Consider the following 20266-nt stretch of genomic DNA (forward strand, 5'->3'; position numbering starts at 1 on the left):
TCATAGAAGGTATCAGGTCCTTTGTAAAACAAACACAATAATAATAATACATAATATATATATATATATATATATATATATATATATAGTATCAGTCAACGTTTGAAGTGGATCAAAAAAAGTTAAAGCTGTCCTAAGACAATAACACATTTTGTTTTTAGGTTTTAGGACAACTTTGAATAAATATTTTGATCCACTTCAAATGTTGACTTCTGTATATCAGGATATAGGCTAATATTAACATCTTGTGGGAAAAAATATATCTTGCTTAAAGTACGATTAAGTCAACGTGTTTCGTCTATTACCTTCCACCAGTTTTTTGATGATCTGTATCACCTTTGAAACAAAGGGCGACATCTAGTGGCTGAATATACAGTACACTCAACCCTCTCCAAATAGAGTAGACATGTTGATTTCATGACACTTTCATCAGATCAGGTTGTGTCTCTTTATAGATGACTTTATAGTATGGAGTTCAGTGAGTGTACTTGTTTACTTTTTACGAAGCAGTTTGTCCCGGATTTGATTCTCCGTAATATTCACATTGTGGTCTTACTAGTGTGCTTTTTGACTGAAACATAGTTAGTTTGAGATTCACAACTATGAAGTAAAATCCAACAGAGAGAGAGAAAAGCTTTATGTAGCCAGGAATGAATCCAGGTCTGTTTGTGGTAAGCAGGTCGTGTCTTTGTGTTATTGCTGGTTGATATTCACGGCAGGTCTCATATGTCTGGTCTGTTTTATCCTCAAAGTCTTTTTGAAAACCCTCTACTAGAAGTGTATTTTTTTTTTAAATAGAAAAAAAAGAGGGGGCACCCGGATTTGAACCGGGGACCTCTTGATCTGCAGTCAAATGCTCTACCACTGAGCTATACCCCCTCCTGAGAAGCCCAGCACAGGTGATGTTTTCCCAGTTCTGTGTGTGTGTGTGTGTGTGTGTGTGTGTGTGTGTGTGTGTGTGTGTGTGTGTGTGTGTGTGTGTGTGTGTGTGTGTGTGTGTGTGTGTGTGTGTGTGTGTGTGTGTGTGTGTGTGTGTGTGTGTGTGTGTGTGTGTGTGTGTGTGTGTGTGTGTGTGTGTGTGTGTGTGTGTGTGTGTGTGTGTGTGTGTGTGTGTGTGTGTGTGTGTGTGTGTGTGTGTGTGTGTGTGTGTGTGCGCGTGCTTTTTGCTCTCAGCCTCCTGTTGCAATACACAGAAATGCCTGCGATAACCAGGATTTTTGTTTCTTCAAAGGATGCTGAAGCCACTAAGTGTATTGAAAATCTGATATTATGCAAACGTACGCCATAGATAGATTCAGTCCATTTATGACTGTTTTTTTTTAGACGTTGCATCTTTGTGTCTTCAGAGTATTACGACTCAACTCAGCTGTTACTTGTCCTATGAAATTAAATCAAGATCAAAAATGTATGCTGATGAAATGCCTTGTTATTTAAATTGTTGTATCTATTGCATGGGCGTTTGAATCAAAATAATATATACATATTAATAATAATAATAACTGTTGGTAAAAGTTTATATTATAAATGTCATTTCCTATATACTGGTGCCTTTTAATTAAACAATAGCTTTTATAGTCTAAAACACTGCAAACCCAGGATGGTTTACACAGCAACAAAAGTCTAGTAAGTTATTCTGAACAAAAAATCCTTCCTTCTCTTAAATACCAACTTGTCTAGTGCCAGTATGTGAGCAGATATGCTTTGTTCACCTCTCTGCGTTGTGGGATTGCAGCAGGCGCCGGTAAATCCAGAATGAAATGTGAAAAGTCAAGGCCGTAGCAAAAATGTAGAATGGGGTTTAATGTGTTAAACAAGTGGAATGGGTTTGACTGACAGCGCACTGAATTAGAGATAAAAGTGAGTTTATCCAATAACGCTGGCCATCAAAAGGGGGAGGGTCTTGTCCCACGCACATACAAGGGTTTTGATGCCCATGGGATAAATAGGACTTGCTGCTTCGATCGATGACAGTGTGAGCTTGTTGAGTGAATCCAGTTGATGGGAGTCCATCTATGATTTCTCCTTCTGCTGAGTCATTAAGTGAGTGCACGATAATGAAATAATTGCTCATGTAGTTAGTTTGAGCTCTGTATCTGCATGTTGCCGGTAGGTGAGAGTAAAGGTCATGAAGATTCCTTGCTTATTTTATGTTACAAATTTGGGATTAGCTTTATGTGTATTCTTATTGGGTTCTATAAAGAATCCCACAGGGGGCACCCGGATTTGAACGGGGACCTCTTGATCTGCAGTCAAATGCTCTACCACTGAGCTATACCCCCTCACAGCAGAAGAAACACACAATAGGACCCTATTAGGATATACTAATATACTAAACGTGAACGACATTGATTGGGACAATGTTTATCAGGAAGTAGAAGTGTTCCTTCTATTTGTCTGTACTTCTAAGATCTTAACAAATATGCAAGAAAGAAAGATTGCATACTGGCAGATAAAAAAAATACCTAAGGACAGAGCGACGTGAGAGCATGGCATGCACAGGGTTTACTCAGAAACTAAATCAGTTCTGTGGAAATCGGTCTGCTTCTGGCCTGTCAATCACGCATTTCCTGTGAAGATACAAACCGGGAAAACAACTTTTCTTATAATTAACAAATATACAATGAAAGCAAATATTATATAAATTTTATATTCTGAGGTGATTTCGGAACAGGTTGTTTTCGTGTGTGACTGTTTGTCTTCAGAACTTGAAAGTCTGGTAGTCTGTGGTCCTCAGTCGTTTCACGTGTCGACAAAGTGTTAAATCCCTAATGTTTTAAAAATCAGTAATCGATTTAGACTTAAGTAGATTTTAGCTTGTCAGTTTGCGTTTACAAAATCTCTAGATAGATAAACAGATTATTACCGCATTGTCCTCAGCAACGAAAATAACTGCAATAGTAACTGAAATATTCCGATTACTCTTGTATGGCCAAGCTCTTGCTAAAAAGGTCATTTAAAGTACGATTAAGTGAACGTGTTAAAAAGTATCGTCTATTTATCTTATCTTCAGCCACATATTTTCACGTTTTCACGTTTCACCTTTGTTTGGGGCGACATCTAGTGGCTGAATATACAGTACACTCAACCCTCTCCAAATAGAGTAGACATGTTGATTTCATGACACTTTCATCAGATCAGGTTGTGTCTCTTTGTAGATGACTTTATAGTATGGAGTTCAGTGAGTGTACTTGTTTACTTTTTACGAAGCAGTTTGTCCCGGATTTGATTCTCCGTAATATTCACATTGTGGTCTTACTAGTGTGCTTTTTGACTGAAACATAGTTAGTTTGAGATTCACAACTATGAAGTAAAATCCAACAGAGAGAGAGAAAAGCTTTATGTAGCCAGGAATGAATCCAGGTCTGTTTGTGGTAAGCAGGTCGTGTCTTTGTGTTATTGCTGGTTGATATTCACGGTAGGTTTCATATGTCCGGTCTGTTTTATCCTCAAAGTCTTTTTAAAAACCCTCTACTAGAAGTTTCTGTTAACTTGTCAGTGTTGTGGAAAAAAGAGGGGGCACCCGGATTTGAACCGGGGACCTCTTGATCTGCAGTCAAATGCTCTACCACTGAGCTATACCCCCACACGAAGGAACGCGGACAGGTGATGCTTTTCCAGGTTGACTCAGGCCTGATGTGTAACTAATGGGCGTGTGTGCGCATGCGTGTGTTTTCTGTACGCTAGGAGCCTCCTGCTGCAATACTCTGCAATAACCAGGATTGTGTTTTGTTTGTTTCTTTAAATGTTGCTGAGGCCAAAAGGTATATTGAAATCTGATAAGCTAAGATAATATGCAGCAATGTTGCCATATGCTATTCAGTTTATGACAGTATTTTTTTCCAGGTAAGAGGGCTGGGCCTAGTTGTCACACATTATACTGCAGGTAAGATCACTAAATGGTCACTAAATCTTTGCTATAAAAAAGAATGAAGAAATGAAAAAAAAAAAATAAATTGTTAATTCTCCGTTAACATATAAGACAGTGTTCCTGTGCACCCAGAAATCTTCCTTTCTTCACACCTATATGTATTGTCCATGGGAAATCCTGGTTAGGTGAAGCCATAGAGCCCTGCTTCCTTACTCTTTACTGCCCAACGTTGTGACAATGAAAAGAAAAAAAAAATTATTTTATGTACAGTTCATGTAATTTTAAACAAGATTACTAAATCGAATCGTTTTGCCGCCTTCTCACACCCATGTCCTAAAATAAAAACCAGTACACAGTTAATATCAGTCAGTATTCAGACCACATATATTTGATATGTTTTTTGTGCTTTTGCCTTTATACACAACTACAATGGATTTGAAATAAAACAATTGAAGAACAGACAGACTGAAGAACAGACAGAACATGAATTTATTGGGATTGAACAAAACCCCAACAACAATAGTTCAGAGACAACATACTTTTGTCTTATAGCCCCTAAACCTTATAGTTACTGAGAGGTAGCCATTGTGACACTCTCACCTTAAAGATGCAAATGAATATATAGTGAGTAATGTCCACATTTACTGAACCATGACTATGACAAAAACGCGAAAAAACAGACAGCTGTCAATCAGATAAGATAAACGGTCATGTAGGCTAGGTAGGCCTTCTTCCAAAGCAATGCATGTAGTTGCAAATATAGCCTGCAGGTCTCGCTCGAAGAAAGGGCGACAGAACCCGCACAGCTATACGCTAAAGTATTTTTGGCGCATCCGATTCGAAACTGAAACAATGGTCTGTTGTTTTACCGCTTTGGATAGAATTTAAACGACTTGTGTGGAAACTGATTTACATGAACAAACATCGGCAAAAAAGCCACGATGGTCAGCCTGTTCAGCTGTGTCAGTGTTACTCAAAGTTTGAATATGCTGAACGCACGTTATATAAAAAAAACATTTGGTTATCAGCGTTTGTTCCAGAAGGTGATAGTTTTACTGTATAGCCCGCGCGCGAGGGCAGGCACGCTCCCAAAATGTTTAGCACTAACATCCGCTTGATGATGGCGGGTTTAAAACAGCTCAAACCTAGGCTGAACCTAAGACGAGATCAGCTGTAGTCATTTAACTCGCCGGCGTTCTTTTCGAATCCGCGAGAACGACGTTTCGAATGCTCAAGGATTCGAGAAATAACTCGAGAGCGAGAGAAAAGTCTTCCGCGGAGTGCCCTTGCACGGGCGCGCGCAGCAGGACACAGCGGCAGAGCGTGCGCGCGCCTTCCGCGTCTGATTGGTTCGCTGACAGTCAGCCAGCGGTGCAAACCGGACTTCATCAACGGACAGCGATCGGTATCAACCCAAACAGTGCTCTGCGGACCGGCTCCTCGTCTTATTGCGTCGCCGTACAATTCCTCCGAGATGAATCCACTGTGTAGCAGATGTAACCGAGTGGTGTATCCCACGGAAAAAGTGAATTGCCTTGACAAGGTAAGGCTAAGCGAAACTTAGCATTCGCTAGCAAAGCTTAACGTTAAACATCTGGCTTTTAGGGGAATGTATATACGTGGATTCGTTTGTGTGTGGTACAGATTTTTAAAATACGTGGCTTGAAAGAGACCGTTTCCGAAGACTATAGAGAATGTGGGCAGAGCGGAAACGCGTAACGTTAAGCGAACGGGGCTAGCGATGAAAAAGCCTCGATTGTGGTAACTTCACAGCACGCTACAAGTTGCCCGTCGCGTATTCGTTTTTTCTGGGCGCGATATCGTGTGATATCGACAGAAATGCGAGGCGGGAATCGTTATTTTTCAAACCGTCGCTTGTTCTTGGCCTCTGTCGCGAGGAGGAGGAGGAGGAGGTTTGTTTATGACGTGTCAGTCTGTCCTGTGGGCGACATGGACGGACCCGAAACCCCAAAACAGCCCAAGTCATGTCAAAAGCGAACGCGGGGATCATATCCGTACGACAGCCGCCCCAAAAATGGGTTTAAACGCGCGGCCGGGTTCACACGACCTGGTTTGCAGATGTGCAACTTAGAGGGTGTATAACGCTGAGGCCTATTTAAACAAAACATGCGATTTTAGGGAAAATGATACATGCTTTGTTGAGATTTTTACCCGGACGTTTGCATGATGTGCACATCTAACATGTTTACCAACTGGCCAGAGGAAGTGTTGCTTCTCGACACGCTTGTGAAACGTTTTCTATGCAGACCCCACCCCCTCTTAACCCATATCCTTATCGCTCGCGATTTGAGTGTGGCGAAATCTTGAGTTTTGAATCGCTTTAGATGCTCCGGAGGGTGGGGTCGCCTTCTTTTATTTTCATGCAGCGCGAGTATTTGCGAGGGAGAGAAACTGGGGCGGAGTGATAATGGGCGTTAAGAGCGCATTAATCGATTGGCCTTGAACGAAGCATCTTGAGGAACGACTGTACAGACCCACAATGCGTGAATGAAACGTGCGGTGTATGTGAGAGTAAACGTGGGGGCGTTTGATGGCACACCTCCCACAGATGTTGTCACAAACAGCACTGGCCCCACACACACACACAAGTTAGTTCCCATTCATGGCCTGGAGGAGAGGCCTCGTGTAAGTTGCTTCATGCCGCCGTTTTGTTGAGGCATGCAGTCGGCTTGAAGTGAGGCCAACCATCGCTTGTCATTCTGCTTCAGCGCTTGAGCCCATCACCTGTCACTCTGGAGAACATCTCAGAAGAACCGCACCCAAAGAGAGGGGGTCTGGGTACTTCTGCCTCGTTTTAAGAGCATGCCCCCCTTCCAAAAAAATGAATATTAACCCCTAAATCGTTATGGTGTTCGGTAAGCTTAGGATTTTTGGTGTGGCACACAGGAAGAGAGGTTTAGCAAAATGTTCAGACAGACCTTTTCCAGGCAGTAGCAGTAGATAGTTAAATAATAAATAAAATAAATAACTTTGGACAGTAAGATTTTTTTATCTTATTTGTTAGAAATTAATACTTTTCTTCAGCTAGGCTTTAAATTAATTTCAATTGAAATTGGTGAAATGACGTTGATATTTAATGTGCTACATAATAATATTTTGATTAACAAATGTTCTTTTGAACTTTTTATTCATCAGTGAATCCCCCAAAAACCATACCACAGTTTACAACTTTATATTTGATTGATATTTTTGTATTCAACTTTGACAGTAAGATACGTTTCATGAGCAGTGAATAAGTATATTATAATGATTTCTGAAGGATGATGTGAGTAATTATGAATATTCAGCTTTGTCAGCACAGAAATAAATTACGCAATGTTATCACGGTTTTAGTTCATTTATATTTACTGTATATTTTTTGAATAAATAGATGCAGTCTCAGCGAGCATAAGATACTTGAAAGCAACCGAGCTCTCAATGGTAGTTTAACTGGATATCAAATTTAAGCTGCAGTGCACTTATGAGTAAATTGTATAAGAGATTTTAAAGAAGACGTTTTAGTATAATGCAAAGACGCTGCCGTTCGGAAGAGCATGAAATAAAAATCATTGCAGAAAATGTTTGAGATCATAGACGGTGTGCTACGAATAACCAGTCACTTTCAAGGACTTGATTGTGAGCTTTGCACAATGCTTTATATTTATCCGTCATTAAAGTACTGTGCTATACACTATTGTAAGCTATTTTTAGCGTGTGGTCTATGCATAGAATATGCCATTAATTATTCCATTGAAATAAATTAGGAGTGTCTTCTACCTCTCTACAGATCTTCCCTCACACGCTTCTTCTGGCCAGTTTTCTTATGTTTTCCCCGCATCTTCAAAACTGTTAGAAATAGACTAAATGCCTAAAAAAGCATTTTGAAGTATGTGAGTGGAGGGGGTTGGGGGTTAGTTATTTTTGGTTATGAACGGAATCTCTGCTCAAGTCTGTGCTAGCTGCTTCCTCTCCCTGCCAGTGCAGTATAGATGCAGAAATTTCTTACTCATGCACATGTGTTCAGACTTCTACATTCCAGCTGACTGGGAAGAAAGTGTTGGATATAGAAAGACAAAAATACCATCTAAATTATACGCACTGCAGCATGCATGACTGGCTGCATAGATGGAATGTAGGGTAGCGGGTCAGGTCAGTCCCCCCAGTCCTTTTTCTGTGCGTGCGTGTGTGTGTGTGTGTGTGTGTGTGTGTGTGTGTGTGTGTGTGTGTGTGTGTGTGTGTGTGTGTGTGTGTGTGTGTGTGTGTGTGTGTGTGTGTGGTCTCTTATCACTGAAACACTCCCATGGTCAACATTAACTAAGGAAGCTGGTAATCAAAGTCTAGCATAAATTACAGCTGCATACTTTAGTGTATAGCTATTAAAGGGCAGAATCTCAGTCGGGGTGTTTCCCAGCATTTGTTGTTTATTTGTGGATCATTCTTTGTTTTTCCCTTATGTTGCAAGAAGCTGGGAAAATGGTGATGTAACTCGGTTAGTAACCACTTGACAACCAGTGTGATCCAGATGGGTGTATGTAAAATGCCTGTCCCAGAAAGTCTGATGCAAAAACTGATGCATTCACGCAGAAAAACAAAACATGTCTTTGCTTTAAATGGACATAAACTCCAGTTGGGTTTCTATTTTGACACACGTGGTGCCGGTTCCTCTTTTTCTTACCAAGTGCTTTCAAAGAACAAGCACTCCATTGTTTTTTGTATTTAATCCTGAGAGCGAACTGACTGTGTAACGGCCACAGTGACTGAATTAGTAGCCCTGAGGGATCTGAAGGTCTTCGTGTCATTTGCTCTTTTTATCTTTCTCAACTCCGTTGCAGACAATTTCCCTATTTCTTTTGCATACACCTCCCAATACAAACACAATTTAAAGCTTTAATCACCCCGTGTTTCTCTCTTTCAGTACTGGCATAAAGGATGCTTTAGCTGTGAAGTCTGTAAGATGACTCTAAACATGAAGAACTACAAAGGCTTTGAGAAGAGACCATACTGTAATGCGTAAGTATCTCTGCTCTCTGTATGTGGTAAAAATCTGCTTTTACTATCTGTTAGTTTTTTTGCTACTTATTTCTCAAGTTACCATGCATACTGTCTAGTAGGTACTGTATTTGGTTTTTAAACCTACTTCACAACCGTTCAAAGTAGTATGAATAAAATATGGACATATAACATCCACCATGTGTCACATGACCAGCCAGAGTCAGTTTCAACTCCTCAAAGTAATAAGTCTAAATCATGTAGGTGCTTTTCATCTATTAAGATTAGGCATTTGGACATACTACGCTTTTCGTAGTTTTATCTACTATGTAGTGTTGATGTAGGCATATTCGGACACAGCAACAGTCAATTGCCATTTGAAACCCTATTTTAAGTATTTAAAACATACAGCAATAAAAAAAATATATATATATTTACAATGGTTGCCATTGAGAATTAATTAGATTACTAAAATAGAGCTAGGTAAAATGCAAGATTTCTAAAACTGTTTATTTGACCAGTGACTAACTGTTTCTAGTAACCAGCTCGGCTTAAATGATGTTAGCGGAAAAAGAGTGTCTCAAAAGAAGAGGAAGTTAGTACATTATGGAGATACAAAGATAGACACTGATGTCTTTTGGATGACATGCACTGATGAATCTTTTGTAAGCTGAGAAACACGCATTAAGAAAGCAAACCGAGCCAAGTCCGTTATAATGTTATACTTTAATTGTTTCTGATCGTTCTTTGTCCCTGTTAGTGTTAGTTGATCATGGAAAGGTCACGTCTGCGAACACAGTAGCCGACTTGTGCATTCATTCAGTGGAAGGGTATTGGAGGGAAATTCCTATTTTCACAACAATGACCCATACACGCATACACAAATGAGTTCACTTCTCTGGAATCCTCTTCTGATCACTAATAGTCTTGTGAGTCTGATACCTCAGCCATTGCGTTCCTGTTTTTAAAAGGTTGCCATTCATACTTCAAGTTGCTGTGGTTTAATGCAGACCAGCAGGCCTAGCGTGCAGCTTTGACATGGCTAGAGTACCTTTATAAAGTCACAATGACCAGCTGGCATGCAAAATATGCAAATGCGCTTTTGTGAGCGCCAGTGTATCTCAAGGTCCTTATTTCTCACTCTCACACACTTTTGGAATAAGTCTTTATTTAGCAAATGATTTATGTCTGTCCCTCTGTCTAGATCTGCTCCTTCCACTGTTTACTCAGTCCTTATTACGAAGATAATCTGAGTAAGTGAGCATGGCAAAGTAATTTCCTCTTGCACCCAACAGATAAAGGCCTGTTTGCTGCTCAGAATGATGTCTGATGACACGTCCACCAAAAGTAAAAATAAAGAAAAAAACCCCACCTGATTGGATTATGTTGGGATTGTCTGTTAACTGATATTAATGCAGCAATCAGCCTGGGCTCTTGAGTGTCATTTTATCTGATTGTTTGTTTTCCTCATCTCAGAGGAAATCTCAAAACGCATCTCAAAAATAAAATTTGGACTGCCAGCCAAAATACTGACTGATATCATTTGCTGCAAATGGTAGTCAGCAGATCTCAACAGTACGTATTTACATTGATCGTTCCTTTTTATAGGCCCTTTACAAAAAGTGTGACTGTATCTTTGTGTGAGACTCATTTGACCTTGTTGAATTTTAAACCGACAGTCCTAATGTCCTCAAATACCTTTAAATTAATTATGATGTTGCTGTTGAATAAAACTTGGAGACGTCCAGCTTAAATATCATATGTAGATGATCAACACATGAAGGCATCAACAACTTTACTGAAGAACAATCATTTTTGTCTCTAAAATGAGATACAATTTGAATATTAGATGGAATAACTAAAACAACGCGAACGAAAACTTGAAATCATTATAAATTGTAAGTACAGAAAATACTATATAAAACGCATTTAAATAAAAATAAGGCAAGATAGAAATATTTAAAACAAGCAATAATAAAAGACAAAAGAATTCATCATAACTGCTGAAACGATTGGTTTTCAATCGAAAAAAAATAAGTTGCCAGTTTGAACCTAATTTGTGGACCACTACCTGAATTTGGCAGGGCTTTTTTTATGCAGTGCTGGATCGTCTATATTTGGTTTAAAGTGCATGTGTTGTGTTATGTGGAGGTTGCCTGCAGCAACACAGCGTCTGTGTACTGTACAGAGGCTTACTAAGCAGACTAGGTGTCCTGTGGTAACCAGGAAAAGACTACGTTTCGATTGGCTCAGTTGTTGTGTTGTTACCATGATTCATTTGAATTCTGAATCAGCCCTGTTAAGTGCTTTTGTGGCACACTATATGTTGTTATATGGGTACATGATTAACTACCTAGTTAAAAGATTACAGCTGTATTACAAAATGACTTACCAAATATATTTACCTTTAGTCATTTAGCAGACTCCTTCCTCCAAAGAGACATACAGATGAGGACAATGGAAGCAATCAAAATCAACAAAAGAACTATGAAGTGCAAGTGCTATGACTAAGTCTCAGTTAGCTTAACGCATGTAGCAACGTTTGTTTTTAATAATTATATAATACATAAAAAGAAAACGGATAGTGTTGGAGGCCTTTTTTGCTTTTGGTAATCATATAATAAATAAATAAATAGAAAACCTGGAATACAAAAATAGTAGTGAAGATAGTTTTTTTTTTTTTTTTTAGAAAACAAGCAACCTGCAAATAAATAGAGTGCTAATCTAAAGGGCCTTTTTTTTAAAGAATAGAATTAGAATAGAGAGTGTTAGAGTTAGAGGGTCAAATAAAGATGGAAGAGCTGTTTTTATGACTTAATGTTGTAATTGTAATTTGTTTTCTCTGTTGTGCAGTTCTGTTATTCCTGGCTCTCTTAATTGTGTGCTGCGTTGGATGATTGCGGTTGGGTTTGTCACTGTCATGCTAATTTTGTGTTGCGTTGGTCTGTGAAAATAGGACAAATATGCTGCCTTGTTTATACAAGGCATGAATTACACTTCTGTGTCTTCACTATCCCCACACAGATCAACGATAAGCAAATGTGGACATACACCACTTCAGTCACTAATTCACAATCTATGTCTCTAGCAGCAACACGGATAAAAAGCATCCCTGTAGCCCTGTCATTGACATCAAAAGCCCATTATTAAAGAATATAGTTAACCCAGAAAGTTAACATTTGGTGACTAAAAAAAACATTTGGAAATTCAACTAGGAGAAATACTGAGATGTTAGACTTCGAATGCTGATGTTAACTAAGTGTGTGTGTGTGTGTGTGTGTGTGTTTCAGACACTATCCGAAGACTTCATTCACCAGTGTTGCCGACACTCCGGAGAACCTGCGCCTGAAACAGCAAAGCAAGATGCAGAGCCAGGTATTAAATGCTAGCATTTACATGCGCACTAATCACTGTAATCCTTTCCTTGCTTCTCTGTCTTTCCGTGGCACGAACCAGAGCACTCTTAAGCATGAAGTAATATTAAAAGATTGCAGCTAGAAGTGCCCCTATTCCCCAACAACAGGTCAAGATGAATGCAGGGTCAAAAAACTTTTATTTAATTTTTTTATTATAATATTCATTTATTTTTACCTTATTTGTTTTCTTTTTATCACTCCCAGTGGTTCATTTCAACGTTTCTCCGTTTTTGTTTTTTCCTTTTTCCGTTGAAACAGATCGGTGGGTTTTTGTAACAAAAATAATTCTAGTTTAAATTTTATGATGTAAACAACGGGCTGACTGACTGAGCGCAGAGTTCCAGCTTCTTTAAAGGATTTCTAAAACGATGTATGACGTAAGTTGCTTCATAGGTCAGACAAGAAGCCGGAACTCTGCGTTCTCACAGAACAAAAATCATGGGTCAATTATTTAAATTTATAATTTTAAATATAAAAAAAGATTTTTATTGCAGAAACCCATCGCTTTTTTTTTTTTTTTTTTTTCCCAAAAACTCAGACTGTCAAAAACTGTTATCTACACCTAGGATGGATTTGGAGTGAATAAAACATGGGGTGATTTAAATTTTTTGGGTAAACTATTTCTTTAATGCTCCAAAGGTGGTACCTAGTGACAAAGAATGAATTTTCATTCAGACCAACACAAAAATCAAGTTTTCACCGGATCTGCATGGAATGTTTTTATTTTTAAATCTTTGCAGGATGTTTTAATTCACTTAAAGCTGTGTTACACACTGCATGAAAAACTGTTTTGACACTGAGCATCTTTACTGTCGAGTGCATTGGTCTGGTGTCATACTCGCTTGATTCTTTTTTTTTTTTTTTTTTTTTTTTTTGTTGTTTTTAATACTTTGCTTCCTGATCAAGCGCACACCCGAGTTGCTTTCACACTCACACACACCTTACCACAGTTGCACTGCGACCAATCTCGGACCATCTTCTTCAGGTAGTCTCATGTTCCCTTTTTAGAATTAGTATGCCATTGTGAAAGCCCCCTAAAACAACACTGCTCCTGAGTGAATAACAGCTATGGGGTTTTTGGAAGTGATGTCTTTGTGTAATAAGCACTCAAATTACTAGGGTTTACGTCACAGGCATTAAACCCATCTTTTTAAATGTGGATGAACTAAATGGTCACAAAAATGACCAGTTTCCGCTTTGTGACCTATTTTGTGACCTTTATTACTGTTTTAAGCAATGTACAACACATGTATGTATATATCTGTTAGGATCTCACAAAATGTGATGCGTTTCATGACGCTGTAAACCCTGCTATCTCTGTTATTGTCAGAAAAAAGGAACAAGCAGATATTTAATTTATGGGAAATGCAAGTTTATCAGTAGCTGTCATCCAGTATTTATTCATAAGCTATCGCCTACTGTTTAGCTTACTGTCCAACTTCACTGAAACTAGTTTTCAACTGTATCTTGTAACATTGCTCACTTTATTGTATGATTGTTTTTGTTTATTTATAAAAATTTACCATTAATGGATTGCTAGCTAATTACTAATTAAAAAATCCAATAATTAGGGTTTCCGACGGCATTTACACCAAAACTGATTTGAATAACATCGAAGAGGTTTCTTCGTTCTCCGAACATTGTATTTCAGATCTTTTTATTAGCATTTTCAGTGACAGTTGCAGAATGGTACGTCATAGAAAGAAAGGCACTAGACCACAGGAAAATGTCCATCGACTGACTATTCATTAAAAACAAGAGAAATTAAGACTTTATAAGATTTTGAGGACCTTTTTACACTGTGGAATGTTTAAAATGGCAAATGTTTTTACAATTATCCATTAACGTAGCTGCATATATGCTTCCTGAAATAGTAGTAAAAGAGGAAAGCATACCTTGAAGCATGTAATGAGCAATTCTGGTTACTGGGGTGTTTGTTACTGATTTCTGTGTGTGTTTGTGTCGCAGGTGCTCTACAAGGAGGAATTTGAGAAGAACAAAGGAAAGGGCTTCAGCGTTGTGGCTGACACACCAGAGCTGCAGAGAATCAAGAAAACGCAAGACCAAATCAGCAACGTAGGTCCAACTCCAACTGAATTTCTCTCTTTAGACACTTTACGCACTTTTCTGTGCTTCCTATTTTCTGTTCTTTGTTTTTTTAGCTGTTAAATTAGCTTTTTGTCTTGTACCTCCCAACGAATTACTCTCCAACAATCAGAAAGGCATCTGTCCTCATCTCTTCTCATTGTTTAATAACAAATTGTTAACATGAAGTATAAATTATTTGACTTTAAATGAAGTACTTATTCAGTCCCATCCTTCCTCTTTGTCTTTCACACCACACCTGTTCAGTGAAGTATCTGCACTGGTTGCCTGGTAACATTTATGTCCCCTAACTTCCTTTTTGCAATGTCATTTCCTGTCGGTATAAAATCTCCATTTTCTAGCTCAGGAGACACCTTGTGGATGATGCCGGAAATGGTATTAGTTGTCGCCCTGGCTCAGAATAACGTTTAATTAAATTAAAACCTTTTGCTGAAACCACCACTTTACGAAATGAAGGACAGTTTTCTGAGTGGTTTAATTATGAGAGAGCACTGCATCAGTATGCTTTGTGCATTCTGGGTTTTTTTTTTTCTTCCTCACCTCAGTTTCCTGCAGTTAATTCAGTCTGAACCACTAACCCAAAGAGCCCGTGGCTGTGGAAGAAATTCACTCAGTTTGAGGGTGTGTCTGTGAAATGGACGGCGGTGTTGTTGTTTTCTCTGTGCTGCATGATTAATTTTAGTACACTGTCAATGAAGTTAGCTTACAGTACTATTCAAAAGTGGGGCTTTTTCAGCAAAGGTTGAAAAAAAAGATTAAAAAGTAACAGTACATCATATTATATTCATCTTAGAATCCTGAGAAGTGTAATGGCTTTCACCATAATATCAAGCAGCACTGCTGTTTTTATATTTAACAATAAGAAATGCACACTACAGCCCCAAATCTCTATGATTAGACTGATTTCTGAAGAATAATGTGACTTGGAAGGTTTAGGTGGCAACTGCTAGTAAACTTTTGTATAGTATTTTCTTAACCTTTGTCTAAAAAGGGTAATATTTGATGTATTTGAGGTCTGATATGTGGGAATAGTGAGGAGAGAGAGGGCAAACAGTTCACTCTTTACGTGTAATCAGTCTATGATGCATAGCTGCATTCATCTTGATTTTCATAAAATGTTGCAACAAAATGTTTTGTGTGTGTGTGTGTGTGTGAGAGAGAAGTATTAGTTTTGCACATAAAAAGTAATAAATTTTTTTTTTTTTAAATACCTTAAAGTAACTACAATTGAGCATGTCAAATCTATTTGGTGCATGCCCCCTAAATCTTTTTACATTTTTGATCAAATAAATGCAGCCTTATTGAGCATAAGCTTAAAAAACGAGTCTCAGCGACTCCACAAACAATATTTGCAATAATACGATTTTACAAACATCAACATGTTTTTAACAAATTGGCTACATGTATTTGTTTTGGTATTGTTTTCTGATGGCCCGGCATTCTAATTAGCTGTGCTGCATTACAAATTATCATGCAATATAAAAATGTTATCATTTTATGCATCCTAAAAATGTAATAAATATATTTTGCCTTTGCTTTACAACAAATGCTTTGCTGACAGCTATACAGCCGCTATCGTCACGATTCAAGTACACGCTTTCCTTGCAAATGGATGTCACATGGTGCGCATGTTTATAATTTTTAAACCGGCTTAACAGCTCCAAAGACATCTGCTTTTTATAACAAAGATTCCCCACAGTTATATTCAGCTAAACATGTCACTTTGCTGACGCATTTAACAGAATTCACAACAACGTTAACGTTTGCATGTATATCCATTTTTGTCACACTGCTCATGTCTCTAGATCAAGTACCACGAGGATTTTGAGAAGAGCCGAATGGGAGGGGAAGGCCCGCCTCTGCTTCCGCAAACACCTCAACAAAACACAACTCCAGGTACACAGGCTTGCTTGCGTCTTTTTGCATGATCATGAGCATCTCAGTTTGACACGGGCCATAAAATAACGACTTCTTTTTTTCTCTCTCTCTCTCTCTCTGGCAGCATATCAACCCTCGGCAGCATCTCCAAACTATCACTATGAGCCTGAGCCCGTGCGCCAGGCCGCTGCCGCCCCTCCTCCAAGCTCTGGGGTAATAAACTCTCTCAAACACGCTGTCCTGCGCGCTCCTTCTCTTCAAGCCCTTACAGTTGTCTCTCCTTGTGTGTGTGTGTGTTGCAGAAGCGCTACCGAGCGGTGTATGATTACACCGCCGCTGACGAGGACGAGGTGTCGTTCCTGGACGGCGACGTGATCATGGACGTGCAGCAGATCGACGAGGGATGGATGTACGGACGAGTGGAGCGCACCGGCCAGCAGGGGATGCTGCCGGCCAACTATGTAGAGGCCATCTGAACACAAATAGAGAAAGGGGGAAGGGAGGAAAAGGAAAAAGAGGGGGTTGCGGCAGAAAGACACAGATGATTTAGCCGAGTGCCATCTCACCTTTCAAGATCTCATCTTTTTCCCTCTTCTTTTCCTGCACTAACTGTCCTTGTCAGGGGTCGGCCTCTGTGACCCGGTTATGATCCAAAACAAACATAGTTCAGTACGTAATCATACACGGCAACAGCGCATACACGCACTCGCATAAATAGTGAATGATTTACTACTTCCACCCATCTTTTTCTCTCTGTCTATTGCTTTTGCTGTCTACCTGTCTGACTGTTTTGTCTTTTTAGTAAGTGTTTCCTCAGTCCTGGAAAGGTGCTGTCACAAGTGGCGCTTAAGTCTTAACAAGACTCTCATACACCAACCTTCAAAAAAAACATGACCACATGGGCCTCTGAAATATTTAGGGTCCACTATAGAGCACTTCGCAGACATCTCAACACACTTATCTTATCGGTTGCTATGACAATTTGTGAAAGAATCTGGTCCGAACTTCAGTTGTCAGATTTTTTTTATATATTATATATATCTATTTTCATTGTTTCTTATCTTCTTTGCAGCTTGTAATTGTAATGTGTCCAGTACAGTTTCACATCTCATCGGCTGTGGGTCTATGAGTAACGATTCTTGATCACGAGACTTCTGGTCATTCCAGTTTTCGCTCCATACGTCTGACCATGTGTTGGAACTGGAATATAGAAAAGGCTCCTCTTTTTCAACTGGACATTCCTAAAACTGTATGAAACGGATGGAGCCTTTTGATGCTTACATATTTACTTAAGCTCCTTCACATTCCTCTCTAGCCCTTTACAGAATTACTTCTAATATATGAGTGTCATTTTGTTCTGCAGCTCTTGCTTTTAAAAATGCGAGAAAATAGTGATGTATTTTGTTCTTCATAAAGGGAAAAAAAAAAGAAACTATAGTCACTTAGCAAGCGAGGAGCAGAGCAGCGTCGTAGAAAAATAGTAAGAGAAGAGAGGAGCCCAAGCACAATTCAATGGACCATTTTAGCTTTGGATTTTAATCATTCCATTTCGGTTCTGGAACATTCCATGTGCATTGTATCAAACTGTATCTCAGAGCTGTTCTGTAAAACGTTGTTATTGATGTTTTTTTGTTTTTTCCTCATATCATTGCTTATTCTCATTGCCTTGCTGGTATTGTACAAGACGGAATTTTAATGTCAATTTATCAATATCAGTGGAATAAAAAAATCTATTTGTATACCAAGGCAGGCGGGTTTGTCGAACGGACCGAGTTGTTAACGGTACTAGAATGTTTTAGAGCTTAGCATGTATTTCTCTCTAACTGGAAACAATGTTACTGTGCAAAGACTCTAATGAGATTCTACTGATCGTTGTTCTCTAAAATGCCAAAATATAGATGCAGAGAATGATCAAAGTAAGTGTTTTGCTTTCTCAAGACACTATTTTCACCACTGCTACTTCAAAGGTATAATATCTGGGTTACTCTGTTAACATATTCTCCCGATATCTTCGGTATCTATCAGTCCGCCGTCACGTGTGTTTTCTCCAGCTCTTGAAAGCGCCCCCTCAAACAGCTTATTCTGCGCATTGTAACCATTTCATATTTAAAAAGCTGCTGCATTCAAAGGTTTGGGGTCTGTATACGATTTTAAAATTATTTAAAGAAAATACTCACCAAGACTGCATTCATTTAATCAAAAGAATGAAAGCTGTAATATTGCTATAAGCATAATTTAAATTAAGTTTTCTATTTTAATATATTTAACTTGTTTAATGTATTTCTAAAAGCATCATTACTCTTCAGTCTTCAGTGTCACATGATCCTCCAGAAATCACTATATGAATAATTAGAAGTGTTTATCGTTGTTATTATTATTATTACTGTTGAAGCAATTGTGCCTCTCAATATTATAACATCAGTTAATATTACAACATTAGAAATATCTGCACTGTTTGGATTGATTTAATGCATACTTGCTGAAAATGGATTTCTTAATTTCGCGTATTTTTATCGTTTTAAAACATTTAGACGGTGCAGAGTTTTCTTTTTGTAAGACGTCTAAGGGGTTACACGAAGATAAGTAAATATCCTACATTTTTCCAAGATCATCATCTTTTTATTCCAAAGCATAAAGATTTAGTTCAGTTAAGACCATTCTTCTTTTACAGGCTCTGGTGGAAAATCTGTGCCAGTATAGTAAAATGTGTCATTGTTAGTAATGGTCGTTAATAAATGATAAATCACCCAAAAATAAATAGCAAGGAACTTGCTATTTATCCAAAAAAAAAGGAACCCAAAGGTGGAAAATATGGAGGGGAATGTGACACTCATGTCAAAAATAAAAAACCTTGTGAGTATGTGTTAACTCCGTGCTTGCCCTCATGGAAGTCATGTACTGTGAAGAAAATAAATAGTTGAGAAAACATTAAAAAAAAGTCAACTTGATGCAGTAAGACTTTTTTTTTTCCTCTGAGCAATAGTACGTAAAGGTACTATGTTTAGCTAACACAAGTTTGTTGAACAATTCTTGTCACACAAACTAAAACAACAGTTAGTGTCATTGAGGTAATTAATTGTCTTCATTTTCCCAGATGAAAAAATGGTGTCTTCACGTGATCACTTCCATGTTTATGAACCAATGACAAACAGTGAACTGCTTTAGAAATTTTAATGGATATCGTAATCTAATGTGGAAATAGACGAAACTGTCTTCATTTGCAAAACATTTTACTAGGTTAAAATATCCATAAAATGGATTCATTTGGTTTATATGGCCATAGGCCTACTTCAGGTTTCGAAACTAGACACAAAGAAGCATTAAGAAAGGTGCAGTCGACAATTGTTAAAAAGATGAGCTCTTTACATCTCAAAACATAACAATAATGACAAAAAAGCAACAAAAAGTTCAAATGAACAAAATGATAATCCTATAACATTAACTGCATCATTAATTTATGCCGCAATGCATTCTGGGAACTGGGAAATAACATGGAGTTGTAATATTCTGTATATAACTGTTCGACTATAGTTGGGACCACATATGAGATCTTTTGTTTTTTTGGCCCAATAAGTGTTTTTTTTATTAGTGGTGTCGATTAATCGCAATTAATCCCGTCTGAAAATAAAGGTTTTTGTGATGGATAGTCAACGTTAGCCGTGCATTAAAGGATTTTAAATGCACGAGGAGGAGACTGAGAAGCGCCCGACGCGCATTTAAAATCATTTAATGCACTGCCAGTCGCTGATTATCCCGCTTAATCCATGGTCATTTGCCAAGTTATAAACAAATTGAAACTAGCATTGCTCTTTGCAGCTCAATATTTGACCGGAAAGGTAAAAATGTCGGTTATTTTTGTCAGTAATGGCTCGGTAGCGATTCTGCCCGCTTCAAATCAGACACAGAGATGAAGCAGTACTCTAAGATCAGTTTTATTTTAATGAATTATAGCATTTATTTAAATTAATTCTAGATCGATCGAGAGAGAGAAAGAAAGAGACGCAACTCT

At 38.3% G+C, this 20266-nt stretch overlaps 1 protein-coding gene and 3 non-coding genes across 4 annotated transcripts; 1 reads left to right on the forward strand and 3 right to left on the reverse strand.

The window, feature by feature from the left end:
* Positions 1-807: 807 nt before the first annotated feature.
* Positions 808-879, reverse strand: trnac-gca. Its single transcript has one exon. It is a non-coding gene; the product is annotated as a tRNA-Cys (tRNA).
* A 1329-nt stretch (positions 880-2208) lies between these two features.
* Positions 2209-2279, reverse strand: trnac-gca. Its single transcript has one exon. It is a non-coding gene; the product is annotated as a tRNA-Cys (tRNA).
* A 1232-nt stretch (positions 2280-3511) lies between these two features.
* Positions 3512-3583, reverse strand: trnac-gca. The gene has a single exon. It is a non-coding gene; the product is annotated as a tRNA-Cys (tRNA).
* A 1430-nt stretch (positions 3584-5013) lies between these two features.
* lasp1 (LIM and SH3 protein 1) lies at positions 5014-18002 on the forward strand. Its single transcript, XM_043235103.1, has 7 exons — positions 5014-5411; positions 8784-8878; positions 12148-12232; positions 14242-14349; positions 16185-16275; positions 16382-16470; positions 16560-18002. The coding sequence occupies exons 1-7, from the start codon at positions 5343-5345 to the stop codon at positions 16731-16733; spliced, it is 711 nt and encodes a 236-aa protein (XP_043091038.1). The 5' UTR covers positions 5014-5342; the 3' UTR covers positions 16734-18002.
* Positions 18003-20266: the final 2264 nt, after the last annotated feature.

This window comes from Puntigrus tetrazona, chromosome 3 (genome assembly GCF_018831695.1).
Source record: "Puntigrus tetrazona isolate hp1 chromosome 3, ASM1883169v1, whole genome shotgun sequence".
NCBI lineage: Eukaryota > Metazoa > Chordata > Actinopteri > Cypriniformes > Cyprinidae > Puntigrus > Puntigrus tetrazona.